A 27753-nucleotide genomic window follows, 5' to 3' on the forward strand; every position below is an offset into this window, starting at 1 on the left:
TTTGTTTTTTTTTTTTTTTTCTCCTAAAGCATTTACAGGCTATTTTTGCACAGATTTCTGTTTATTTACATATATACTGTGGTATATTGTGAAGTCAGTGATTTTTCTTTTACTTTTATCTTTATACTGTTCTGTCTTTAAAATATTTACACAGCAATTTGTCTGAAATACCCAGGGGATATTGTTTATTTGTTTTACTATAGCGTGATAACTAATCCTTCCAAGATTATTGTTTAAATTCTTTTTTCCTTTCCTAAGTAGAGAATTACAGCAGGTTCAGAAATCAGATATGCTTTGCTGCACTGAGGAAATCTTGTCTGTAGGTCTTGGATATACAAATATTATTTAGCCGTGCTCTGTATGTCATCCTAGATGGTACAAAATGCAGGAGCTACACAAGTGGAGCCCTTGAGAAGGGAGTAATGCTGTTAAATAACATTCCCTGTAGGGGAATGGCTTTGGACTCCTGTTAAAGCAGCCTTTGAAATCCTATATCAATAAAATATTGCCATGGCAGGGAAGGTCAGTTTATGAAATGAGTACAAAAACTTGTATTCTCTTTACTTTAACAGCAAGGGTAATTTCTACCAGTTGGCATAGGATTCATTTCCTGTAACAGAAAGCAGGATTTCCTAAATTTGTTTCCTGTGCACGCTGCCATTTAGAAGTCTTGAAGTATCTTTATTCAGGTATCAGTTACAGCCTTGGGGCTCTGCGAGCCAGTTGTCAGTTGTAGCCATACAGTAACTAACAGGGGAAATGAAATAGATATAATCTGATCAGAGATAAGAGGGCTGGGATTCCTGGGCAAACAGTCTTTAACCCTGACAAGGGCGGCAGCTGCCAGGACATGAAAGGGTGTGGGATCAATTGGTCTCTGCCTGCTGTCTGCCTGCCTAGGCAGCCCAGAGGGGACCCTGCAGAGCAGCTCATGGCACAGAAGGATCAATTTGTCTCTTTAGAATGAAATTTATTAGTCGATACTCACTTCAGTGGTGGCTTGGGTAATTTAATTGTCGGGGAGAGCAAAGTTGGAGGGTACTGTGCTGGGCTGCTGGGGTTGCTGTGCTTTGAAATGCTCACATCTGTATCAGGCCTGGCCTGGCCCTGCAAATGCTGGCAGGGACTTCATTGATTTCCCCCATCAGTGAGCATGGGCTCCCTTTAAGGTGTTCGACGGCTTTCAAACCTGCTTGTAATTCTCCTTCCTCTAAGTTGTAAATACACTTTTGCATCTTGAATATTTCTCATCTTTGTGCTGTGGCTGAGAGCACCTTGAGTTTTACAGGGGGAGCTGGGATGTGCTCCCCATCCCAGCCCAGCGCCCAGACATGCCAGAAGAGCTGGCAGTGCTTCTGGTGCCATGGGTGCTGGTGTCCCCTGTGCCACCTCCAACCTGCTGCTTATCCGTTTGTCCCTCTGCACAAAGCTTTGCTTCCAGAGCTCTGTGGGATGGCAGGGAAGGAGGGAGGAGGTGTTTGTGCAGAGGAGACCTTTAACAGGCCAGGCTGGAGCAGAGGTTTGTACCTCCAGGCATTTGGAGCTCACCAGCACAGGCTGAACAGCCAGGGCTGTTCACACGCTGAACGCCACGCAGCATCATGCTGGGAATAATTCCCAATAATTATTTATTAACCAGAGTATTAGAAAGTCAAGCTCCATCTCTGCTCTAGGAGGATTATCTAACTGCACACTTTAATGCACTGAGGAGGGCTTGAAGAAACTTCTGAGAAAGATAAGCTTGAAAGAGCCTTTGATTTGTCGTAATCTTTGGGAGTAAGCCTGCACAAACTTGTTAATATTAAGCTAAATATTGATTCAAATTGACTTAAAGGTCTTTCAAGGCAAAGCAACTCAATTATTTTTTTTTTTAATCTGACAATTTAAGACTACTTTATGAAAGGAAAAGTTTGGTTTAGGGTTCTCTTTTAAGCTTTTGGATGAAAAGGAGCCAAGTTTACAAAAGCTTCTTCAGTTAGTCCCAAATGTATCAATTCATTAATAAAATCTCAACTCAGTGCAAGTATTTACAGGTTCTGATTTTATTTATATCTCTTGTATGGGATTTTCCAAAATCAATTTCATTTTTAACTGAGGTATTTGTGGTCGCTTGAGGCAGTAGAGGCAGAACCTGAAAGGCAGAAGGGATAATTAACCTTCAAGTCGACAGCAACCATGTGCCCAGCACTCTTGTGCCTTTGAAAATGTCACTGTAAAACACTTCCAGTATTTCATGTCTGTTTATCCCTTGATCCTTTCTGGGGGCCAGTGATAGATGGGCTCGTGTCAGCTGCTGCTCCATCTGTTACTGCCCAGACAGCTTCTGCAGCTAAATCTCAGCAAGCTCAGGCTGAGATGGATGTGTCAGCTGAGCTGGGCACTCTGGGGGAAGCAAAATAAAGGCTTTGGTTTTCTGGCATGGCTCTGGTTGCAATTGAGTGAAAGTTTGCAGAGAATTCAGTTTTGTAGGTCCTAAAATAGTAGAGGCTGCAATCAAAATGATGCCCACCTCAGTTCAGTTAAACCTTGAACAATCTGGGGATTTTTGGGGGGTGTTTTTTTGGTTTTTTAATGTTTAGGAAGAAGGGTTCTCTGCTAATAAGTGTCTGAGCCAGCCTTCAGCTGTCTTGCTGATCACTGCAAAATTGTTGAAATTTGTTGATGAGCTGTTACTGCTGAAAACACAGAGAATACCACAGAGCTCATTTTGTTTGGGTGTTTTAATATGAATTTTTAATGTGCTGCATTAGTGTCTCTGGCTTTGAAATTGCAAATCCAGGGTGAATGTGTTGTTTTGAATTCTTAATTTCATAGACAGCAAGCTGGGAAATAGCTCTTTCCAAAAGTAAATGTTTGTAAAGGAGTTTCCCTGATGTGCCCATGAGGTTTGGGCACCCTAGGGCTGGGTGGAGAATTCCAGTGCCTGCCCCTTGCTGAGGGTTGTACTTTGGAATGAAATCATGGAATCATTTAGATTGGAAAAGCCCTCCCAGCCCATTGTGTCGAAACTCTGCCCAGTGCCCACCTTGTCCCCAGCCCAGAGCCCTGAGTGCCACCTCCAGCCCTTCCTGGGACACCTGCAGGGATGGGCACTCCAAACCTCCCTGGGCAGCCTTTCCATGGGGAAATTCCTGGTGTCCAGTGGAACATGGCAGGCAAAGGCAGGGAGGTGGCCACGGACACGTGGGCAGTGCCACAGCAGCATCAGACACGGGCTGGGCTGCCTAAAGCCTGGCAGGAAGGGTCTGGAAAAAGCCACTGGGAAAGCCATGGAGGAACACCTGTGTTTGTCAGTGGATGTGTTTGATAGCACTGCTAATGGCTGGTGAATTAATGACTGTGAGTTAATGCCTGGTGAATTAATGCCTGACTGGTGAATTCTCTGCAGCCACCTGCTAGCCCTCCCGTCGGGAGCTGTGGCAGGAGCCCTCACCGTGCCCTTCTCCTCTCAGGTGGCCCTGGTGCAGTGGACAGAGAGCGTGGGCCTGACCCTGGTGGGCAGAGACCAGTCCTCAGTGCAGCTGAGGAGCCCAGGGGGGCACATCCTCAACTTCACCATCCTGCAGATCTTCCCCTTCACCTACGAGAGCAAGCGCATGGGCATCATCGTGCGGGTAAGGGCTGCCAGGGCCGGGTACCTGGGGACAGCCACACCTGGGCCAGCCTGGGGCTTCACCTGGGCTGGCCTCCTGCTCAGGACTGTCACCAGAGCACAGTGGGACAGCCAGCCAGGGCTGGGCCATCAGCAAGGCAATCCACTCCCTGCCTGGGCAGCACGAGGGGAAGCACTTGGAAGGCTCTGGATAGGAACACGTGGCCAAGAGCAGGGATGGCAGGGCGAGGGAGCTGAGAGGCTGAGCTGGCACAAACCAATCACTGTGCTAAATCTGGGAGTTCAGAGAGCACAGGGTGCATTGAACAGACACTGAGTGCTCCCACAAACACCTTGTGCTGCAGGGGAGACCTGCAACAAGTGCAGCGTGCATGCAGTGCAGCAAGGGTAAATTCTTCAAATCAATTGCTTCTATAATGGAAATTATGTGGAGACTCTGGGCAATCTTTTTACAAGCTAGAATAGGAATACTGTCTATAGAAGAGGGAGGACTAAAGAACCTCCCTCCCTGCTGCTTTTATTGCAAGTGCAAACTTTTGGTGAAATGCTATTTTATCAAAGGTAGAAGAGGTGGACAAACAATCAAAGCCAGGGTGAGCTTCATTAAATCGTGGTTTTATGCTCAACAGAAGTGAATGCCCTGAAATTTTCTTATCATGAATGTAAGAGTGCTCCTTTTTCTTTTCCCTTCTTTGATTTGAAGTTTATCCCTTTTAAATTACTTATTTTTTATCTTCTCCCCCACTAGGAATAAAAAGGTTTCTAGTTTGTATTTCTCTGTTTAGATTTTGCCATTTGTATTTTAGGCAGAACCAGCAAAACTCCCACTTGTGGTCAGTGGGAGCAACATCAGGCCTGGATCCTGACTGTAAATACCTTTAAAGGAGCATTGGTCCCTCTCTGTGAATTGTCTTTATTTTGTAGCCATTCAGCTGCTCTAAGCCACTAAAATCAGCTCTGTGTGTGCTCTGTGCAGAATTAGGGTTAAGTAGCAGACCTTGACTGCCTGGGTATCACTTTGCCACGTTTCTGTATATTCCAAAATCGTATCTTCAAGCAGGGTTTTAATTTCCATTTAAAAAAAGACATTTATAAATAGATAGTTACTAAGTAAAATTTGCTTTAATTAGACATTTATTTTTGATTGTGTAGGCACTCCATTTGGTTTGATCCACAGCTTGAAGGGTGTTCACCTTTTCAGTGTTTCTCCTAAACTGTGCTGCTTATTTAAAAAACAGAAATAGTGGGAGGGAGAGCAGCATGAAGCATCCAGAAGAAAATACCCCCAGGGAGGGAGATGAAGCTGCACCCAGCACTGCAGTGAGCAGAACCCAAAGGGAAACATTCCTGCTCACCTGCACAGGGATTGCCTGTCCTTACAAACTGCAGTTTTCAGGCTCTTGAGAGCCCTGGGAGAATTTTGCCAGGCTTCCTGCCCAGCCTGGGGACAGAGTGTGAGCAGCTCCTGTGTCCAGCCCAGCAGTGCTGGCCCTGCAGGCAGCATCTCCCTGCACATCCTGTCTGCTCTGCCCCTAGGAAATGATCTCCTTCAACACAGCTTCTAGGAAATAAAGCAATAGTTAATAGTGAAAACAAGTGGCAGATGCTGCCTGCTTTGGGATATTTTTACAATATCTGAGTGTTTCCTTGCACTCAACTGTCATTTCTGTACCTGATTATTTCAGTTCTAAGAAAACCTGTTCTACCCAAGCAGCCTCCTCACCATAGTGTGCACTGACTTATCTGCCTCTTTGAAGAAGGCCTGTTTGTTTGACCACAATATTTTCCATTCTTTGTTTGCTTTATTTTTTTCCCCTTAGCCGTGTGGAATGATCTTTGTTGTAGAGCAGAGATAGTGCTATTGTCATATCTGGAATTGAAAAGGAGCCTTTGAACCGTGGCCAGAGGCAGCCCATGGTGGAAAAAGATGCTTCCCCAAAACAATGTAACTGGCAAATCTGTGTGCAGATTTATAGAGTGATCTTGCCATGATCTGAGAACGCACTAACCTCCTCCTGAACTCGGGCAGAGGAAATGACTAATGCAAGGAGATAGCTGATACAGTATTTATATTGGACAAAAAATCTAAACTATCTTAAGCCAGCTCTGCAGCACAGGAAGTGCAGTCTTTATTCAGCTTCCTACAGAGATGTTGTTAGACACTCTTTAATCAAATAATTTCATAGATAAACCTTTACCTTTGGGTACTGCCAGAAGTGGTGTGTTTTATTTAAACAGGTTCTGGTTGTTTTGGAAGAGTGACACCCATTTTCCTCTGGGGATGTGGGATGTGTATCACTCAGTGAGGGTTGGATGTTCCAGGACATTGAAAACCACACTTGGGCTCAATTATGAGCATCTTCCTTGTGAAAATCTCTATGAGCTTGGCAAAGATATTCAGCAAAGGAGCTTCATTATCCTTGGTTACTCCTTCATTTCCTCAGCAAAGACACTTTATTTCTTTGCAGTTTTAGTGTCCACATCAGGTGCTACATTTTGCCTTTTTTTTTTTTTTTGCTATGGATTTAAACTCTGTTTTGCCAGTGCCACAGAACCTGGGGCTTTTAACCTATTCATGTGTGAGAGCCTCTACCACTAATTTCTGTAACAGTGGAACAGACTGACCCAAATATTAGGTGAGAGAATGAAGTGTCCACTTTGCTTTTCTTTCATTTTTCTTATTTCTAAAGTTCTTTGGTCCCTTCATTCACAGCTGTTTATTTCAGATCTTCCTGGGCTTTTTGGTTTTGCATTTTAAGTTTGTTTTCCTCCTTTCCCTGGTGGCTGTCAAGGTTTACAGAGCAGTTTGTTCCTTACTCATAGTTTTGTCTCCTTTGAGGAAATTGCCAGGGTTTCCATTAGCTTGTAATACTCAGAGCTGTGGCCCCCTCACCTATCTGCCTGCTTAGAAGGGACCTTTTAATTTGTGGTAATGTAAATACGCTTTGCTTGCAGCCTATAAACCCCTTGTATCAGATAAGGCAGGCAGCAGTCTAAGCTTTCTGTGGCAAGCATGAGCTTTAATTATGCATATTCCATATGGTGTAACAGAGCAGGTAAATCAGAGGGATTTTTACCCTGCTAGGCTTTGTGCATCTGTTCTGTTGTTCAGGTAAGCAGAGAGTCAGGTTTCAAGGTGAGGGCTTGAGGTTATTCTGGAGGCACAGGCACTCAGGGCTGGGAGGGCCTGTCTGTGTGGAGATGCTGATTAAAAAGCTGATCCCCCTTGTCTAAAGCATGAATTCCTGCTGGGAGGAGGTGGGTAGGCATCTCCTTGTGGCCCCAGAGCAGGAGCTGAGCTGGTGGCCCTTCACTGCCCCAGAGCAGAGAGCTCTGTGCCTGCTGTGCTGAGAATTCATGGCTCCCTTTGCCCCTGAGCTGTGTGAGTGCTGTGTTGTGTCTGCAGGATGAATCCACAGGAGAGATCACGTTCTACATGAAGGGGGCCGACGTGGTGATGGCTGGCATCGTGCAGTACAACGACTGGCTGGAGGAGGAGGTACGGGGCTGCTCTGCTCTGCTCCAGCCCATTGCAGCAGGCCTCAAATATCCATGAAATGTCTGCAAGCCAGAAGGTTCTGATCCTGGCAGTTCCTTGGATTAGTCCTCAGCCAGATACACCCACAGGAACAAGGGTGTCAGTGGCGAGTTCAGCGTATCGAACGTGAAATAGGTGCTGGGAATAAAATGGGTTTGGCTCAAAATTGACTGACACTCACCAGATTTGTCCTGGGCTTGATTCTGTGTTTGGATCTGTCTTTGCCTGAAGGGTCCGGTTTCAAAACTACATTTGGCAGCTTTGTGCTGGGGTGTGTTTGTCAGGTTAGCAGTAAAGGTGGCACAGAGTTCATGGAATCCCAGAATGGGTTGGGTTGGGAGGGACCTTGAATCTCATCCCATTGCACCCCCTGCCATGGGCAGGGACACCCTTCCCAGGATGCTCCAAGCCCTGTCCAGCCTGGCCTGGGACACTTCCAGGGGCGTCCTAAAAGCAGCTTCACTTACTGATTCTCTGGTGTTCAGAGAAATAATAATATCTTGGGTGTATTTTAAAGAGTTGGTTGCCAAAGATGTGAAGTCTACAAATCACAGGCTTGTGCCCTTTTACTTAGACACAGAGAAAATCTAATCAGTGGGGTTGTTTTTGCCCCCCTGGTGTATTAGTGAGGACATTTTTCTTCCTGATCACTAGGCTAGGTCACAAACCACTGGAGATCCCCCTTTCCTCTCGTGTTTATCATGCACTTTATCAGATATTGCAGACTTGCTGGGGTTGCTCAAATGGGATGGTTATTTTCTTAACCTGCTATCTTACACTGGCATCTCCACGCTGCTGTGCATAAATCATTTCAGTGCAGTTTATGGTTTACAATGTGATCCTTCTTTGCAGTGTGGTAACATGGCTCGGGAAGGCCTCAGGGTTCTTGTCGTGGCCAAGAAGTCTCTGACAGAAGAGCAGTACCAAGACTTTGAAGTAAGTTTTTATTTGTTTTTTTTTCCTTTGTTTTCAAACAGTCACTGAAGTGATTCTCACAAAACTCCTGTGATAATGCTGCCTCTCACCTCCCAACTCTCTGCTAGAATTGTTCTGAAATGTCTTGATATTCTTTTTTCAAGTGATAGGTATGAAGTGTTTATCCCAAGGAAGACCCTCCCAAGCAGTTCCTGAATCCTGAATAACCAGAATATAAACCAGGCAACAATATAAACCTGCCTGGCAACAGGGGCTCCACATGTGGGGTTTGGGTCTCTGCTCAGGGCACTGCCTGGCTTATCCAGGCAGACAGAATGGGAAGGGGAACTGTTCAGTTAATGCAGGGATATGGTGCAGCTGCTTAGGGTTCTGTGGTGCCATTGTTTCTGGAAGTGTTGCCTGTGGTGGCAGGGAGCTGCTTGCAGGCTCTGCAGGTGCCCCTCCAGCAGCTGCTGTGCCTGTGTGTGCCCTGTGCTGCCCACCTGGAATGCCCAGGGACAAAACTGCAACAGCTCCCTGAAGCATGTTACACCTTGAATCATGGAATCAGAATTGCCTGGGTTGGAGGGCACCTTAAAGAGGACGTGGTTCCAAGCTGTGCATGGGGACACCTTTCCCTAGAGCAGGTGCAAGGCCACAGAGGGAGGCTGACTGCTTCCCTCTGGAGCTGGCCAGCCCTGTGTCCCCAGTCCCAGGCTGGCTGTGCTCTGTGTGTCCCCAGTCCCAGGCTGGCTGTGCTCTGTCCCCAGTGCCAGGCTGGCTGTGCTCTGTGTGTCCCCAGTGCCAGGCTGGCTGTGCTCTGTGTGTCCCCAGTCCCAGGCTGGCTGTGCTCTGTGTGTCCCCAGTCCCAGGCTGGCTGTGCTCTGTGTGTCCCCAGTCCCAGGCAGGCTGTGCTCTGTGTGTCCCCAGTCCCAAGCTGGCTGTGCTCTGTGTGTCCCCAGTCCCAGGCTGGCTGTGCTCTGTGTGTCCCCAGTCCCAGGCTGGCTGTGCTCTGTGTGTCCCCAGTCCCAGGCTGGCTGTGCTCTGTGTGTCCCCAGTCCCAGGCTGGCTGTGCTCTGTGTGTCCCCAGTCCCAGGCTGGCTGTGCTCTGTGTGTCCCCAGTCCCAGGCAGGCTGTGCTCTGTCCCCAGTCCTGAGCAGGCTGTGCTCTGTGTGTCCCCAGTCCCAGGCTGGCTGTGCTCTGTGTGTCCCCAGTCCCAGGCTGGCTGTGCTCTGTGTGTCCCCAGTCCCAGGCTGGCTGTGCTCTGTGTGTCCCCAGTCCCAGGCTGGCTGTGCTCTGTGTGTCCCCAGTCCCAGGCTGGCTGTGCTCTGTCCCCAGTCCCAAGCTGGCTGTGCTCTGTCCCCAGTCCCGAGCAGGCTGTGCTCTGTCCCCAGTCCCAAGCTGGCTGTGCTCTGTCCCCAGGCACGCTACGTCCAGGCCAAGCTGAGTGTCCACGACCGCTCCCTGAAGGTGGCCACGGTGATCGAGAGCCTGGAGATGGAGATGGAGCTGCTGTGTCTCACTGGGGTGGAGGACCAGCTGCAGACAGACGTCAGGCCCACACTGGAGACGCTGAGGAACGCTGGCATTAAGGTCTGCCTGCCCAGGGCTGCTCCAGCAGGAGCACTGAGACCCTCTGGAGCGTGTGGCCCTGTCCCACAGGCAGTACATTAAATGTTGGGGGGCCCTGTGAGGGTTTTAAACATCACTGTGGGAACAGAATGTGCTGCAGGTGGTAAATCTTAACACATGAGTGTGGCACCTCTTGTGCTTTTCATCTCTTCTGGCACAGAAAGGAATCAGGTGGGCACAAGAGGGGTCCAACAGGAGATTTGGGGCAGTTCTTCTTTCAGGGAGTTGCATGAAACAAGGCAGGTTTGGGCTGTGTTTGCTTTGTGGTACATGAACCCCCATGCTGGGCTCAGAGCTGTGGATATCCACGTTTCAGTAGCCACTAGAGGGGAGTCTGAGCCAAGAGAATCAGGGACTGGATTTTTTTTTTTCCAGCTTTCTGGGCATCTGTGACTCCACACCTACAGCCTGAGCTGTGCTCAGCTGTGAAGGAGCTGCTGTGGTGCCTGTGTAGGTTCTCTCTCTGAAAAATTTGTCAGGCTTGCAAAAGGGGAAAAAAAATGGATTAAACATTCAGATTTGGGTAAGAAAAGTAGGTGAAAGGTCCTGGTTGTGGTTTCTCTGCTTTAAGTTGCAAAGTGAGCAAAAATCCAAATCCGTGCTGTGAAGGCAAAGTAGGGCTGTGTGCTGGGGGCTGAGGTAGGACAGGGAATTCAATACTTGGGATGAGCTTCCAAAAGAGCTTTTTGTTTGGGGCCACCCCTGTAAACAACAGAGACTTCAGCAGAGAGGTGAGCCCAGGGGAATCAGAGCTCCTCAGTGATGCTGGAGTCCTGGCCCAGCACTCCAAAGGCTTTTCCTGCTTCCCTTTCTCCTCACCTTGGCTGCAGCTGGAGGTGTGGGACGTGCTGAGCACCCCTTGCACTGCAGTGTTCATCAGGGCATTGCATGTGAGGAGGAAATCCAGAGTGGAGGGGGTCTTGCAGTTCATGCCTGTCTTGTTAGGATCAAATCTCTTTCCAACCTCAGATTATTGAACAAATGAATGAGTCTTTGTGTGGGTTTTTTTGTTGATGTTTTGGGATTTTCTTAAGGTTTTTGTATTTTTCATTAAATATTTTTGGGCAGTGTCTTGAAAGAATAAAAACACCAGTGGAAAAAACCAAACTCACTGTGATATATTTACACTGGAGAAGGAATTCTCAGCCATTGCTGCTGACATTGCTTTCTAACTCCCTCCCCTCACCAGCACAAAATAAAAGAAGCAGTGTAGATTTAAAAAAAAAATCTAAAAAAAAACCCTCAAGCAAGTTAGTGTGTTCCAGACGTACACATCAGCACTGAGCTAACCCCAGTTGCATCATCCACATTTCAGGCTGGGCCAGGAGGGATCTTTCTGCAGCAGGGCCCAGTTGAGAAATGGCTGGGGAGGGACACATTAACACACAAATACACATTTTTTTTACTTGCATTTTGTGGGTTTATCAGCAGAATCTTGAAATATTGCAGGTGGGAAAAATGTTACCCAGAGTTTGTAACTTCCTTTGTGTCTCAGCCTCTGTAAGAGCTTTGCTGTCTTTGCGTGTGAGAATTTTCTTGCATGTTTTAAAATAGGGGGTTTTTAGAAGAATAATTTGTACATGTATTTTAACAGTCCTTTTATAAGCCTGAAGGGGCAGGTGGTACTTGCAGAGGTCCTGCAGACGTGGTTGTTAAGCTTCCCTTAAGACATGAAATGTTTGGATTTTAGGTGTGGATGCTGACAGGGGATAAGCTGGAGACAGCCACGTGTACGGCCAAGAACGCTCATCTGGTGACACGGACACAGGACATCCATATATTCAGACTAGTGAGTAACACCCACAGACCCTGGCTCAAGGGGCCCAGGCTCTGGGACAGGAGGGCTGTGAGATCACAACTGGTTTCCAGCAGGGTATTTTTATTCTTTTGCCCCAGCTTTCTACCCCGAGTTTTTATTTCTGTGACTGCTGCCCTGACTCAGTGTGCTGCCTGTCCTGGCTGCGTCACTTTTGTTCCCTCTGGGACTCTTTGCTGTTTTCTCACCCCAGTGGAGCACCCCTTGCTCAGTTCCATCCTCCCCCAGGTGACAAACCGAGGAGAAGCCCACCTGGAGCTGAACGCCTTCCGCCGCAAGCACGACTGTGCCCTGGTCATCTCGGGGGACTCACTGGAGGTACTGATGCCTCAAGTGTTAGCTTTCACACTTTCCAGATGCTGGACTGCATAGTATGTAACTCTGAACTGCATATAAAGTGCTAGCCAGTTCTCCTCACAGCTCAGTCACACAAAACAATCCCTTTCCAGCCCCAGAGCCAATGCAGCTTCAGGCCCAAAAAGTGCAAACAGCAGGGAATTGAGGAGAGCAATCTGGGAGGATGGGACTGCAGAACCTGGAGCTGTAATTAGACAAATAACCCCAATATGGAAATGGACCAAAACTTATCAAAGTGTGAAAAGTTGTGACTCAGGGTCCATCTTGGGTCCATCTTGGGCAGAGCCATGGCCAGGTTATTGTGCTACCCAAGGTGTATCCTTTGAAGGCCTTTTTAATGAATCCCTACTTTATTAAAGTATTTATTTAAATAGTTTATTTAGTTTATTTATAGTTTAGTTTATTAAATCCCTGCTGTCTAGCCTCTGTTCTAGGTAGCCTCTGTTCTAGGTAGCCTCTCAAGGGATCAGTAGGCCCAGCCCATAGCACAGGCTGGGGAAAGGCTGGTGCCCGCAGAGCAGGTGTAACCCAGGGCTGTGCTGTGTGTGACCTGGGGCTGTGCTGTGTGTAACCCAGGGCTGTGTGCTGTGTGTAACCAGGTGTGTGCAGTGTGTAACCCGGGGCTGTGCAGTGTGTAACCCGGGGCTGTGCAGTGTGTAACCAGGTGTGTGCAGTGTGTAACCAGGTGTGTGCAGTGTGTAACCAGGGCTGTGCTGTGTGTAACCAGGGCTGTGCTGTGTGTAACCAGGTGTGCCTGAAGTACTACGAGTGCGAGTTCATGGAGCTGGCGTGCCAGTGCCCCGCCGTGGTGTGCTGTGTGTAACCCAGGGGTGTGTGCTGTGTGTAACCCAGGTGTGTGCTGTGTGTAACCAGGTGTGCCTGAAGTACTACGAGTGCGAGTTCATGGAGCTGGCGTGCCAGTGCCCCGCCGTGGTGTGCTGCCGCTGCGCCCCCACGCAGAAGGCGCAGATCGTGCGGCTGCTGCAGGAGAGGACGGGCAAGCTCACCTGTGCCGTGGGTGAGTCACAGCAGGGCCAGGCACGCGGGAATGGCAGCTGCCAGCTCTTCTCTGAGTGAAGTCTCACTCACCTCACACCCCTGGAGATGGAGATTTAGGGAGCGGTGGTTCTGTGGGGTCATAGAGAAAATGATGGAAATTTTGCATGTGGAAATTCAATGCCAAACTCCTCATCACCCTTTCAGGTGGCATCTTTGCAAAGCAGAGCTTGGACCTGATCAGGTGAAGTGCCACTGTTAATTTGAGCTGTGTTTCAGCATTGGAGATAGAATGGTACCACCTGCAAGGGAGATATATCAATCGCTGATCTGGGGGTCTATTAAAACAAAACTTAAGGGCTTAAGTTCATGATTTCTGTTTAAAATCTTGCTTTTGTTGATTGGGTTGTTTCTTATAATATTCCAGTGTGGTGCAGATGATTTTGGTGGGGTTGCAGGTTGCCCCTGTTGCTTAACTCTCAGTTTTGTTTGTGCTCTGCCCTGCAGGTGATGGAGGGAATGATGTTAGCATGATTCAGGAGGCTGACTGTGGTGTTGGAGTTGAAGGAAAGGTGAGATTACCTCATCTTTAATGAGAATTTCTGTGGCCAGTTTTCAGGCCACTCTTAAATGAATCCTCAGATATTTGTGCAAGAAAGGGAACAAGCTCCCACAAGAACCATCATCAGACCAGTAGCCCTATAATGAGAAATAATTTGGCTATAAAGGAGACTACTGTTAAAGGGAGTTCAAGTTCATTACTTGTTTTTTGGCAGAACCCCTGAATTTGTTACCTCATGGTTAGTTTTGGGGGTTTTTGATGCTCCAAGTGCTGGAGTTATAATTACCCTGATAAGATATACCCTACATGCACAATTAAAAACTGCTCACATTAGTTTGCAAAACAAACTCTGGGTTAGAGCTCTGATTCCTGCACCTGGGGCTGTGTGGAGCTGCAGGACTGGATTGGCAGCAGCAGACAGACTCTGCTTGCAGTGAGCCAAAATTGTGTGAACTTTTGAGACTGAGAATTTGTTCAGCACTGACTTGATAGGAGTGTCACGTTAACATGTGTGTTGTGAATCAGAATCCAGAGGTTGCTTAGAATTGGAGGCCAAGGTTCAAATGGGAATTCTCCTCATATTTTTGCTCTTTGCTTAAAACCCACAGTGGAAGGAGAAGTACTGAGGCAATGCTCTCCCTCACCTAGCATACTGCAAATATTCCTGGAAATTGTGTCCGTGATAACTCAGTAATAACACGATATTCTTTGTTTCCAGTGCTGAATGATCTCACTGTGCTTTTCCTTGCCCTTGTTCCCAGGAAGGGAAGCAGGCATCACTGGCAGCTGATTTCTCCATCACTCAGTTCAAGCACCTGGGCCGTTTGCTCATGGTCCATGGAAGGAACAGCTACAAGAGGTCTGCAGCCCTCAGCCAGTTTGTGATCCACAGGAGCCTCTGCATCAGCACCATGCAGGTAAAGGGGCTGCCAGGAGGGAAATCATGAAGGAAAGGTCCTGTGTCTCATTTGGAATGCTGCTATTTCTTCTCCTGAAAATTTTCATGGGTTAGGACTTGAAATTGCTACTTTGATATGAAAACACATGAGAAAATTCCTGGTGTTGGACAAATACCAGCAACTGCTCCAAAGGAATAGAAAGGGTTGATGTTCCATGAGTCTGTCTTCATTTCAGGAGTTGGGAGAGCCCACTGGAGGAATGTTCCAGTTTGAACAGAGTGTATTTTTAAGCTGTTACTTTTACTGCAGTATCTCAGTGCCTAAAAAGCTCATTTCTTTTCTAGGCTGTTTTCTCATCAGTGTTTTACTTTGCTTCAGTTCCTCTCTACCAAGGCTTCCTCATCATTGGGTAAGAGCTCACTTTTTGCTGGTAATGAGGAGAACCTCTGCACAGTGAACACTTTTGGGCTGATTAACAGGCAAGCCATGAACATCTCCACTCTGCTCACTGCACTGCTTCAGGAGCTGGGTGTGAGCCTTGTCCCCTTCAGTGCAGGCACTTGCAGAAACCTTTCCAGCAGGATGGTTTGTCGTGTTTGTGAAGCACCCATCCTCCAGGAATGTTCCTTTGATCCCAGTAAAAGCAGAGTGCCAGCTGTTCTGGGCTGGTGTCTGCACAGCAGTGAGAGGCAGTGCCCAGCTCCTGGCAGTGTCAGGAAGAGAGACAACCCATCCTTAGTTCCTACCCAAAAACTCTCTAGAACAGGGCATTGCAACTGTAATCCCAGTATGACTTCTGAGACATTCTAGTACATAATTTGAAAACCAGCAAATTCATCTCCATTGCCTTCTGATGCAAACAGAATCAGACCTGAGCTCTAGAGCAGACTTTGGGATGGGCACAGGTCAGTCCTTGGCTCCTTTAAGAACCCACTGCAGTATTTGAGGCTGTCACTTGTGGATGAGTGTTCCTGATCAAAACTCACTCAAAAAGCCAATCCTGATGGCTTTTCCCTACCTGCAAAACTCTGGTGTGCTCCATTTGCTCGTTTTTATAACGTGTACATTATTGGGCACTTAGAGAATATGCTATTTCCTTTCTGGAGCCTAGCATTTGTTTTGCTTCTCTCCACCTGAGATATTTACTGGACTCCTGCCTTCTTCCCAGGTACTCTACAATTTACACCATGTTTCCTGTGTTTTCTCTTGTCCTGGACAAGGATGTGAAATCTGAAGTGGCAATGTTGTACCCAGAGCTCTACAAAGACCTTCTTAAGGTGTGTGAGACTTTTGCTTGTGTGTTTTGCTCTAAGGCAAGATCCTCATCTTGATTTAAAACTGTAAATGTGTAAAGTCAAATATATTGCCAGGAGATCCAGAACTTTATCAGGGATTTTCAGGCAAAATTCTGTTAAAGTCAAATTTGAATCCACAGATAGAAACAGAATTTCTGGCAGTTGTTTATTGAATGCTGCATGAAATGCAATTTATTAAAAACGGCTGGGCAAGTAGAAGTTCCATTCTGTGGGAAATTCTGGGGATTTAATATTACCAATTTGTTCCATAATAAAGGGAAAAGAGAAATTGTTGGGGATTTGGCAGTGTCCTGAAGCCAGAAGAGGGAAGAGGGGAAAGGATCTGCTCATTTGATGGAGGCAGGGGCTTATCCCAGAGTAGAATATCTTCAGTAGAAATTTGACTGCAGCATGATCTAAAGGTTTGCTTGTTGTGCCATTTTTGTAGCTTTAGCATCTATGTCAGGTCCTTCTCTTTAAACAAAGAAAACTTTATTTTATGTTTGCCACAGAAATATGAGGAAGGTAGATCTTGTCTTAGGTTCCTTTTTAACTTTTTTTATTCCTCCCTGGAAAATGTTTTGAATAACTGGGGAATGCAGCCTGGGAACATCTTTCTTAGTTGGAGGAAGGGGTGGACTGAGTCTTCCCCAGCTCCCTTCCCTCAAGGATTGCTGTTTAACAGATACTCTGAGAAGCACAGCCTGTTTTTCCAGAGCCTCAATAAGTCTCCATCTGGTTTCACTTGGATGTTGTCTCTTATGTCATAAACCACTAATTCTTCAACCATCCTTAGGCCTGGTCTAAACATAGGGGGTTTTGTGCTGGTATAGCTGTGTTGGCTGGAGATGGTTTTTTAAAATCTATCTGCCTTCAATATGAGGGTGATTTGTGTGTGTCTAGAAATACAGCATTAATGTGTTCACATCGATGTGTGTACACACATCTTCTATTTCATGGGGATTCAACTCCTGAGGCATCTTTGCACTGAATTAATTGTGTGTGCACTGAGGGCCAGGTTGTGCTGGGGGAGCCCTGAGCTGCCACAGCCCCTTCATGCACCCAGAAAAATGAGAGTAAAGGGGCACTACCTTAGCGTTGCTTGATTTATTTTCTTTTTTTTTCCAAAGCACCTTCCAGTTCTCTTATTAATTTCTAATAAGTGAATTTTCATAAAAGAAAACCCCAATGGAGCTTTATCTTTTTTTCCCCCACCCAGGGACGACCGTTGTCATACAAAACGTTTTTAATCTGGGTCTTGATAAGCATTTATCAAGGTAAGAAATCAACTTCTGCTTGTGCCTTTAGATTTTGTAGTGTGTGTGGCTATCTAAGGTTTGGTATTGCAGAAGTAAGGCATGAAATGAATTTCCCAAAGCACCCTGGTGGTGATGAATATATATTTTTTTTGTCTCAGAAAATGTCGGTAGCGTTACCAAAGGAAAAAATTATCTAAACCCAAATATTGGCAGTAATTGGTCAATGCTGTGATGTAGAATTCAAACCATTGTGCCTCTTCCCATCAGAGCCATCCACTGTCACTCTGTGCAAGTTCCTTGCAGTGCTGTAGTTACCCCTCTGTAAAGCAGAGCTCATTATTCTCCCTCCCTTCTTTTGGGAAAAGTTCTCCAGTCTATGGATTTTGCAGGTTTTTGTCGACATGGAAAATGCAGCATCTGTAGCCTTCTGTATTTTATCAAAAAATGGAAGTGGCAAGAGTTCTGGTGGCTTCACAGGCATCTGTGATTCAGGGTCACAGTCAAGCTCATGTTCTTGATCATATCTGATACACTCTAATTAGGCTGCTAAAGCAATTACGTAAATGCCTTAATTACAATGCATTTCAACAGTGGATGTAGTAGTTTGGGTATATATCTAAGAAGGTATTTTCTTTCATTTTGTCTTTTTCTAAAATCAGGACCCTCAAATTCAAGTGGTCTCTGTAGATATTAATCAGGGAGTTGTAGAAAACAGGTCAGTAATGTGGAGCTAAAAGCTGAAGTGGCAAAATTCCTTGTTTTCTCTTTATCAACAAGAGTGAGAATAAGGGGTCAAAATAAGCAGGTAATTCTTACAGATTTAATTAATGTTGCCACCCTCAGCAGGGATGGAGTGTAAGATCTCCGTTAGCTTTATTTTCTGAACTCTATCACAGGCATCCTACAACAGGGATCAAGGGCTTGGGATGCTGAGTAACACAATGGCAAAGCCAAGGCATTGAGAGAACACTCCCAAGTGGTGGAAGGCTGCAGCCAGAGGGTGATGCACAGGGGGAAAGATTCCTCCTTGAGCTAAGAGCCCTCTCTGGTTACAGGGTTTGGTTAAAGTGACCTCACCAGTGCTGTGCTCAAGAACCAGCAAACAGCGGCCAAACAACGGGGCCAGTTGCTAGCAGAGATGAGCCCGACCAAAACTTGAGCAGCCCAAAAGTTTGGAAAGTTCACAGCTGGGTTTGAACTCCGTGGCTGGAGCTGGGTTCCCTCGCAGGTTTTCCCTTCCGGAGGCGGCCAGGAGTGATGGATGTTGGTGTGGATTACTCATGCTGCTCACATGAGTTATTTGTGCAGGTGGCCTGCAGCAGCCCTGGCCAGGCAGCATAGGAGCACAAACAATGCCTCGTTAGCAGGGCTCTAATGGGATTCTCTTAGGGGAGGTGTAAAGGGGAGAGATTTCAGCTCAGGCAGTGCAAATTGAGCCTCACTTGTATCCACTGAGCGTTTCAACACTTGGCTGCCTCTTGGCATGAGGCAGTGTGGTAGGATATAGAAGAATTTGATATCTTTTAGCTTCTGAGTAGTGACCAAGTGCTTTTGTGGGAGGATAGAGTTTCATGATGTTAGAGATCTCCAGTTGCCAAAACAGCATGTATTAATTTCCTATCTCCATGTGTCTATGAACATCATAGACTGTTAGAAAACTTTGGGTACCTCTGCTGTAACTTTTCCCTGCCTTCTCATCAGTTCTGTCTCCTAAATAGTAACTGATTCGTTGTCATTACATTCATCAGGTTTCATGAAAAACAGCCTCAAGACAGGATTGTTTCAGCCTTTCCAAGGCCTAACTGTGGGTTTGAGAGCTGAGCCGGTGTTTGACTGAAATAGTTCCATTCCCTTGCAGGTAGCATCATCATGTACGGAGCACTCCTCCTCTTTGAATCCGAATTTGTGCACATTGTTGCCATCTCCTTCACGTCCCTGATCCTCACCGAGCTGCTGATGGTGGCACTGACAATCCAGACGTGGCACTGGCTGATGATTGTGGCTGAGCTGCTCAGCCTCTCCTGCTACATCGCTTCCCTGGTCTTCTTGCACGAGTTTATTGGTGAGGTTCCATGCTCTCCTCCAGAGTCAGTTCATGGCCTGGATGGTAACAGGACTGAGCTGAGCAGAAGGCTCTTGGTGGGCACAGTGACAGTGGTACCACAGTAAGCTCTGTGGGATTTGAAGGCACTTGGAAGATATTTTATGGTTTCTTCCCACAGCAAAATGCTAGAGAAGGTAAAGATGGTCAGCAGAGTGTGCTGATACCCAGTGAATCTCATTCATTCTTTGAGCTCCAGCACGTGTCAGCTGTCTCATGTAGCAGTGACCTTTATTCCCATGTGGGAATTTGACATGGAAGGTTGAAGTCTGTGCTGTTGGATTGAAAGATTTGGTCTCTTAAACTGGGGGAAGGAGCTGCCTCCTAAAACTTACCTTATTTTATCTGTTCACTGGGACCATTCTCTTATGGGTTTAGTTGTAGGTGTTTTAGTTGCCTGAAGCAGAACTGATCCTATTCCCTGGCTAGAGGAAGGAGGGTGAGGAGTTCCAGATTCCCCCAGTAACTGTCGAATTTCCAATATCAGACCCATGGGCTCGTTCAGTGTTCATTCAGGAGCCACAAGATGTCACTGCTTCTTCCATAAAGCTCTTTCCTAACTGAAGACAACAGGAATAACTTCCCCCTGGCTGGATCTGTCTCTTGCATGTGGTTATGCCAGTTCCATTTTGAAGGATGCTTTAACTCTTTTTGTAAAGGTTCTGAGGTGTTTTGGGTCAGGAGCTGGGCTCAGCCAGGCAGCAGAGGCAGTTCCCAGAGTGGGAGGACATGCAGTGCTTGGCAGTGCCAGGAGGATGTCCCTGTTCCAGGTGGGGTTTGGGAGGGCAGTTACCTGTGAGAACCACATTCCTTACACCCCACTGCTCAGCACAGCTCTGCATCTTCTGGGGAAGAGGAGGGCAGAGGAGTGAGGAGCCAGGTGTCATGTGAGCTTTGATCTTGGAGGTGGGGCAGCTTTAAGAATTGTAAAATTACAGAATGGCCTGGGATGGAAGGGAGCTTCAAGATGATCTGGGTCCAACCTTGTGCCATGGGCAGAAGAAAGCAGTGGGGGATTGAGTTGCATTTCTGCACCCCTTCCCAGAAGGTTCTCCCCGTGGTTTGACTCTGTGCTCATTTCTCCACACAGATGTTTACTTCATTGCCACCTTGTCGTTCCTGTGGAAGGTCACTGTCATCACCCTGGTGAGCTGCCTGCCCCTCTACGTCCTCAAGTACCTGAGACGGAGGTTTTCTCCCCCCAGCTACTCGAAGCTCACGTCCTAGGGCTGCTGCTGCTGGCACACAGAGACAGACATTGCCCAGGGCCCCGAGACACCCCAGCTGTTCCTCAATGACCAGGCCTGTCCCTGCCTCAGGGCCCCGTGGTGATCTCTGGTACCTGCTGCTGTGGTGAGGCACTTCCAGACTGCCCTGGACAGGACCCTGGCACCACAAGGGACTGTTTGGAGGGTGGAGGCTCTGAGTTCATCCAGTTCTTGGCACTTTTGTTCTACTTAACTGGGGTCAAATGCATGGAACTGCGATGGCAATGGGTTTCTCTTGCATGGTTCAAAGTCTGTGGAAGCTGCTACCTGACCTTGGGATTTACATTTGACAATTTGAAGTGAATTTTTTAAGTGTCTGCGCTGTCCTTTGCATTGTGTTACCTTTTGTTAAGTTTATGTTATTCGTCTTTTTGATTCAAGTAGTTACATTCTTTTTACATCTTGGAAATCCCTTAATGTAGGTGATGCACTACACTGCTGACAGCTGATTCCTGATTTATGGCATGTTGTTTCCATAATGGGGCTCCAGCCTGTCGGATCTACACACACTGGAGAATCTGAGCGTGTCTGAGATTTTCCTTCCGTTGAAATGTGGTCACCCCAGTGATTTTGGAGGTATCCAGCCATTGATAATGACAGAAAAGTGGTAGCTCAAAACGAGAAAATTCAGTTTTGTTTAGCTTTTGTGCTTCCTGTTAAAAGGAGCAGTGACATAATAGTTTCACTCTGTATTTATTTGTGTAGGAGAAAATTATCTAAACTAAAGCAAATCCTCTTTGGAACAGAACTTTGCAGTTGATCATCCTTGAAATGTGTCGACAACGTGAGAAGAGTCTCGTACTGTTCTGCAGACAATGTGGCAGACGTGTCTTGAATCCTTGGAGACTGAAAGGAGAGGTCACAGAGCTGCTACTCCTCACAGCTCCATGAAATCTGTTTCCTGTTAGTGTGAAACTTTGAGGATGAGCTGCAAATAAGCAGAGGCACTCCTAGGTGGATGTTTTAATGACATGCTCCCTGCAGAGAGGCAGTTTTTGGAGACTTGCACTTGCTCGGCTCTAAAAACCAAACCTGAATCACAGGAGTGGGTTCATACAAAGGCATTAGGCTGAGTGCAGAGCAAATTTATGTGGTTTTCATTCTCCAAAATTAAACTCTGTGAGTTCTGTCATTATTATAATTATTTAGTCCACATTGTAATCTCATGAGGAGAGCCACACGTACTTGGGCTTCTCAGCAGAAGGACAGAGACTTACAGGGACCTTTTAGAGCTGGGTTGGTGCATCAAGCACGGATGGGCTTTTAGTGGCAACCATCCTCCAAGAGTCTGAGGCTCTTCAGTCTGTGCTAAATTAGCTGCTTGCTGTCTTCTTCCCACATCAGAGAAACCACGGGCGGAGCTGGCACTGCTTGGGACCCTTGTTCCTTGGCTGCCCAGGGGGGAAAGAGCCCAGGGCCTCAGCTCCTGTCCCAGAGCAGGGCCTGAGCTCCTGTCCCAAGGCAGAACCAGGGCTCCCTTCTGGCAGTTGGGCTCACAGCCTCCTGTGAATTAATTAATTAATTAATGCCTTTTTGCCAGAAAGGTCCTTAACGTTGTCTTCATCATGACTGGAGAGTGTTGGCCGTGCCACTGCTCTGGAGTCCCCAGACAGCATTTCACAGAATCATGGAATGGTTTGGGTTGGAAGGGACCTTAAAGCCCACCCAGTGCCACCCCTGCCATGGCAGGGACACCTTCCACTGTCCCAGGTGCTCCCAGCCCCAGTGTCCAGCCTGGCCTTGGGCACTGCCAGGGATGCAGGGGCAGCCACAGCTGCTCTGGGCACCTCTGCCAGGGCCTGCCCACCCTGCCAGAATTTCTTCTATATAAATATCCCATCCAGTTTGCTTTCATTGGTTTAAGTACAAGAACCAAGAATTCCTCTTGGCCCCAGGTGGCAACTGAGCAGCAGCCCAGTCCCCCTGGGCTCTGGTGCCCAGCCCTGCCCCTCTCCTGTGTCTTGGTAGTTCAATGTCCTGCAACAGCAACAGTGCCAAGCTACTGTGTGTAAATATTTGAGACATATAAATGGTAGAATTCACTGTTTCCTCAAGTCAATACAGTTTACACTGAGTGGACCATATTTGCAAACTATTAGCTTACACCAAGAAGGGAGTGAACTGTGATTTCATTTGTATTTATTGAATCATAAGTTTAGTAGCATATTTAGTAGAGTTGATAGTGATCTAGAGCTGTGTTTTGGGGTGTGGATTATGTTCTTTCCAGTTTGTGTTTTTGCACAAGGTAGTAAATCCAGAAGTCATTTCTGCCTGGATATATACTACAGTTTTTCAAAGCAGTCAGAGGCTAAAACTGCCATCTAACAAACAGCAGGAACTTCTATTTTTCAAGTTTAGCACTTTATGTTTGCAACCCATTTCTCATAAGTTATTTAAAAATGTTTTTAAAAGCAAAATTTAATACACATGTTCCTATTACTGTACATTAAAATAAATGGATTCTCTGCTGGAAATTTCATCTTTTCCTCTAGTATGCTCATAATTTGTACTTTTGGGGAGTGAAGCATTGTTTTTCTTCTTCTGTGCAGTATCTTGTTTGTGGCCTTAGTGTTCTTCCTATTCCTTTCTCTGTGTGGGTTGTGTGCTGTGGCAGCTCATGTGTGACCTGTGTGCTTTGGGGCTGCCCCAGGCACTGCCCCTGGTGCCAGTGGAGTCTCCCTGTGCTCCTGCTGCCCGTGCTGAGCTGCTGCAGGCTGAGGTTTTGTGGCACACTCTGCAGCAGTTCCAGGTGTGTCACACCCTCTCTATCCCCTCACCTCTGGATCTCTCTCCTCTGCAGAGCTTGTCCTGTTCACCTGGGCGAACATTCGTTCAGCTCAGCTCGTGGGGCAGTGGAAACCCAACATTTTGGGTTCCACAGACTGTGCAGGGTCTGATCAGAGCTGTTTGAGGTGAGGGGTGTTCAGGACCATCCCTGGTGTCCCCTTGGGGTGTGTGCTGGGGGCTGCAGCAGGGGCGTCCTCCTGTGCTCCCAGAGCTGTCCCAGCCCAGCCCCGGCCTCTGGAGCTGCCTGGGGAGTGGTGCTGGCTTTGTCAGGGAGCCCCAGCTCAGGGGAACCCCTAAAGCTGCTCTGGGGGGTTTCTGTGGGGGAAAGCTGCTGCAGCTCTGCTGCACCACAGCAGAGCTCTGCCCCACCAGGGATGTGAGCCCTGCCTTGTGCAGCTCAGTGTCCCGAGCTGTTCCTGTGGGACTGGGCTCAGCCCCCAGTGTCCGGGGCCCATTTCAGCAGGATGGGCTCTTTATTTATTATTAGTTAGTTCATAAGTGTTAAACTCTATGATTTGCATGAAATCCTGTGGTTCACAGCTTTGCCAATATGGTCCATTACTACTGCCTACGACAACTTGTGTACTTATATGCCTTTGAGAACAGTTTTCATTGTTAAAATTGTTTAAAAACTCAATGTTAAGTTAATTTAATTTTTAATGGGGAAATGGATTCTGGTGTCAAAATGGTATTTACTGTGATGCCGATGTTTTGTACCTGTCATCCAGCTAAACAACCTGTAAATATCCTGAGTCAAGAGAAACATGAATGCCAATTATTTATTGTTCTGTGGAGTTACATGTCGCAGATGTGTAAGACCTTAAAAGGGAATGTTGTAAAACAAGGTGGAAAAAATAAATTTTATGCAACTTCTTTACTTCACCCCTGTATGATGCACCTGGTTAGTCCTGGCATGGTCAGTCCCAGGCGTGTGGGGATTGTCAGGACACAGGGAAGTTGTACCATGGGCCTTTAACCTGTGGGTGGGAAATGCATCTCCAAGAGGTGATCAGAGCTGCTGTGATAAATTCTTTCCAGAGCCAGCTTTGGTTTTAACAGGGGTGGTCACTGCTGCTGGCAGCCCCTGCTGGGAATGGGGAGGGAACTGTCCCAGGAACACAGATGTGTCCTGCCCTGGGAAGAGCAGCATTAGGAGCAGCATTAGGAGCAGCATTAGGAGCAGCTGTTCTGGGCATGTTCCCATCCCCTGGACATTGGGGCAGTGAGTGCCTCAGCACGAGAGCAGGGCCAGGAGCAGGGGCAGAGGCAGGACTGAACCCTGAATATTCTCCACAGGGGAAACGTCAATAATGGTGAGTACAAACACAGTACAGCCATCTTCTACAAAAATGTAATAGAGCCATAAACACTCCTAAAAACAAGAAAATTAGGACTGCAATTGGATAAAGTAAATCTCTGACTTGGGAGACTGTTTATTGAAAGCAGTGATGAGCTATCCCTGGGATCACTGGCCATCTATGGAAGTGTTTCTTTTAGATTCTATAGGACACAGATGCCCTTTTTAATGAATAGCTTTTTTTTTTTTGTATAAAGTAGTTAATGCAAATATTAAATAAACCATTTTTGTGATGTTTGCATACATCAAATGAATGGTCTAGACTCCAGAAATCACAGGAACAGACTTTGCTCCCAAGTGTTACCAATTTCCCACTCTAAATGGGTTACATAAGCCCTGGCTAGTGGTTCCTTTAATTTATGGATGGTTTCTTTTTAATGGTGAAACATGTAATTAAAAAAAGCTAGAAATAGTTTTTCTAAACTTACTCTGGAAGGGAAGGAGAATTTCAGCAAAATTTTTTTCACCCAAACATTGCATAATAGTAGAAATGTCAAAGATTTCCATGGGGTTTCATTTCATTCTTCATGTGGCTGTGGTCATGCAAGAAGTTTGAAGACTGCAGGGGCTGGCAGATTTTTGGAAGATCACACATCCTGGGGTAAGTTTTCAGCCTGGGCTTTACCAAAGAATGCCACTGGCCTTGTTTTCCAAACTGGGGTTGTATTAGACACTGGTGTCTCTGCTTTTCCTTTTTCTGAGGAGAAAGAATAGGTGCTGGCTGGAATTGGGTGTCTTGCTCTGGCCCTGAGCCTGATGGAGCTGTAGAGGCCTCCCTGCACATGAACCATGGGGAGAGGAAAACCTCATTGAGCTGCTCTGTCCTCACCTTCAGCCACTGCCTCTTCTCCCCTGCATTGCTGTGGCATTAAATAATTGTCTTACATCTGCACTCCTGTTCCCCTTTCCCAGGTAGGAGAACCAGTGGTCTGTGCTGGCCCCACAGGCAGAGCACAGGAAGCAGAAAAATATTTCTTTTTTGGTGCTAAGATTTTCTCAGCACTTTAAACATGGGAGTCAATCTAACAGGAAAGTTCCTTCTTCCACAGAGTATTCAGATGTCTGGTTTTAAATGAGAAATGTGATTGCAGGCTCTAAAAACCTTCTGATTGGGAGTGTTGATAAACCCCAATCCCAACATTTCAGTGGATTCTCTTCTGTGTTCTTCTGGAGCTGCAGATGCACATCACACCTGTGCTGAACGTTAGAGGTGAGTGCCAGTGGGAGCTGGGGGGCTCTGTGTGCAGCAGGGAGGGCCCCTCTGCAGTGCACAGGCAAACCCAGGGCTGCTGCACACCCTGCCCAGGGGCACCTTCAAAGCTGAGGCCTCCTTAGGCCATGAGCATTTGATAGCCTTAAAACTCTCTGGGTGCTGTGGGGTGTCTGGGTTACGTGGTGCATCTCTGAAGTGTTGCTGCTGTAATTAAAGCTAGAGATGAGGAGCCTCTTGCAGGATCTGGCTGTGAGAAGAATCTCCTTCTATCCTTCCCTCTGCTGCTCTTCCTCCCTTCGTGGCCAAGACCTGAGGGTTACAAAAAGGGCTTTAAAATCACTGCATTCCCTCTTTAAAGCCTCCTGCTCTTGGCTTGCTGGAACTGTCCACGTGAGGCAGAATATTGTCTGCTCTTCAGATTCCCTCAGAAAGGAGGAGTAACAAGAACAAGCTGTGCAAAAGAATTTAACGCAGTAAAGATGGGGGTAATAGTCATTCTCATTTGTCCTTTTATGTGAAACAGATTTTATTTTAAATGTACACTCTGAGTAGCTTAACCATATCCAGAGAGTTGTTCAGCAGGGCAAAAGCAGAGTTACCCCAGGATGAATGAGAGCATGAGTGGGGCTGAGTGGTGGCACACCTTGGTGGCTCTGGGACACTGGGGTGTCCTGCCCCGTGCTGCTGGCAGGCAGCAGATTGACTCCTGAGCCTCACATCTGCTCCACAGGGCTCTGCTGCAGCTCTGGCACTTCTGTGCCTGCCCTGTGCTGCCCCTGCTGCCTTTAAAACCTCACCTCAGGCTCCTCTGGTGCAGATGCCACCAACATGTGACAAAAAGTGATGCAAATTGCTATTGACCAGGACTCCTACTAAAAATAAGAACATCAAATGCCTTGTAATGGTCTCACTGAGGCATTTCCCTGCTCCAGCAGCAATGGTGTCACTGCCATGGGGAGAAGCTGTGCTCAAACAAGCTCTGGGAAAGGCAAGGGATGGTGCCCACAGAGGCAGAACTCCTCTGCACCTTTGTATTCTGAGATTAGGGTTTGGAATTAAAAGGCACATTTATAAGGGTCAGCACTGCCTCTGTCGGATTTTAATACCTGATTTTTCCTAGAGAGGCTCCAGAAGACAAATTGTGAGTGAAATCTGTTTGCAGCACTGAGCCCTGAGGAGAGGAGCTCCCAAAGCAGATGGAAATGAGCACGGAGTTGGTGTCTGCTGCAGGACTGGGGCTGATGGAAAGGAGCAGGTCACCCTCACCCAGCCCTCACACAACCCTCAGGTTTTCTCAAGCCTGAGCTGAATTCTTGCCAGTGCTCATCACTGGAGTGTGGAGCTGGTTCTTACAGGTGCTGTGCTCTCCAGAACTGCCTCCAAAGGAAAGAAACCTCCTGTGTTTGACAGGTGGGTGCCAGCACCCCTGTGATGTCCCCCCAGGAGCCCTGATTTACAGAGCCCCAGCTCATCCTCCCTGCAGAGCAGAGTGCCACAAAGCCCTCAGTGAGAGCAGAGCCTACAGGAAACCCCAGGTGTTAACATCCACTAAAAGCTGCCACGCTTGGCTGAGCCGGGCCCAGGCAGGCCTGACCTAATGCGGAGCTTTGTGGAGGTGGCAGGGAAGGACTAATTCCAGACCCTGCACTCCATCACGGGCTGAAGGGCCTCTGGTCACCCTGGGGCTCTCTGCCCCTCTGCATAACTGGATGCAGTTGGCTCCTGGAGAAACGGGGAGAGTAAATCTGAGGTGCTGAAAGAAATACTGCAGCAGAAATTACACTGTGGGGAAGGTTTTATACGTGTTGGGGTGAATTAATGAATGGGTTTGGGGTTTTTGGAAAGAAAAAAAACACAACAAACTTTGTGCACAAATACATAGTTTAAAATATAATCTCTTTCAAACGCCAGCTATTTTAACAACAGTGTAAATCAGATTTTACAGACCACATATTTCAAGTATGAAGTTCATTAAATGTGTGAAATTCTAGATTAGCTGCCGGGTGTGGCCAGAGCCCCAGTAATGAATTGTAAATTCTGTTCAGGATATAATATCAGATTCCCTTGCCCTGGCACTGATATGAAAGGACTAAAGCCACCTTTTCAAAACAGTCATAACCTTTCTTTATTATCTTTATTTAGTTT

General features: G+C 47.1%; 1 protein-coding gene across 2 annotated transcripts in view; it reads left to right on the plus strand.

The window, feature by feature from the left end:
* The window catches only part of ATP9A (ATPase phospholipid transporting 9A (putative)), a 47723-nt gene extending 23803 nt beyond the window's left edge, over positions 1 to 23920 (plus strand). For both annotated transcript variants that reach the window (XM_077187528.1, XM_077187529.1), the window contains exons 15-28: positions 3453 to 3614; positions 7020 to 7112; positions 8004 to 8087; positions 9489 to 9659; positions 11389 to 11487; positions 11743 to 11832; positions 12745 to 12889; positions 13375 to 13439; positions 14191 to 14346; positions 14673 to 14737; positions 15497 to 15605; positions 16843 to 16900; positions 18741 to 18944; positions 20074 to 23920. In XM_077187528.1, the coding sequence (XP_077043643.1) occupies positions 3453 to 3614; positions 7020 to 7112; positions 8004 to 8087; positions 9489 to 9659; positions 11389 to 11487; positions 11743 to 11832; positions 12745 to 12889; positions 13375 to 13439; positions 14191 to 14346; positions 14673 to 14737; positions 15497 to 15605; positions 16843 to 16900; positions 18741 to 18944; positions 20074 to 20210 (1638 nt within the window). In that variant the 3' untranslated portion in view covers positions 20211 to 23920. The remainder of the gene's footprint in view (positions 1 to 3452; positions 3615 to 7019; positions 7113 to 8003; positions 8088 to 9488; positions 9660 to 11388; positions 11488 to 11742; positions 11833 to 12744; positions 12890 to 13374; positions 13440 to 14190; positions 14347 to 14672; positions 14738 to 15496; positions 15606 to 16842; positions 16901 to 18740; positions 18945 to 20073) is intronic.
* Positions 23921 to 27753: the final 3833 nt, after the last annotated feature.

This window comes from Agelaius phoeniceus, chromosome 17 (genome assembly GCF_051311805.1).
Source record: "Agelaius phoeniceus isolate bAgePho1 chromosome 17, bAgePho1.hap1, whole genome shotgun sequence".
Classification (NCBI taxonomy): Eukaryota; Metazoa; Chordata; class Aves; order Passeriformes; family Icteridae; genus Agelaius; species Agelaius phoeniceus.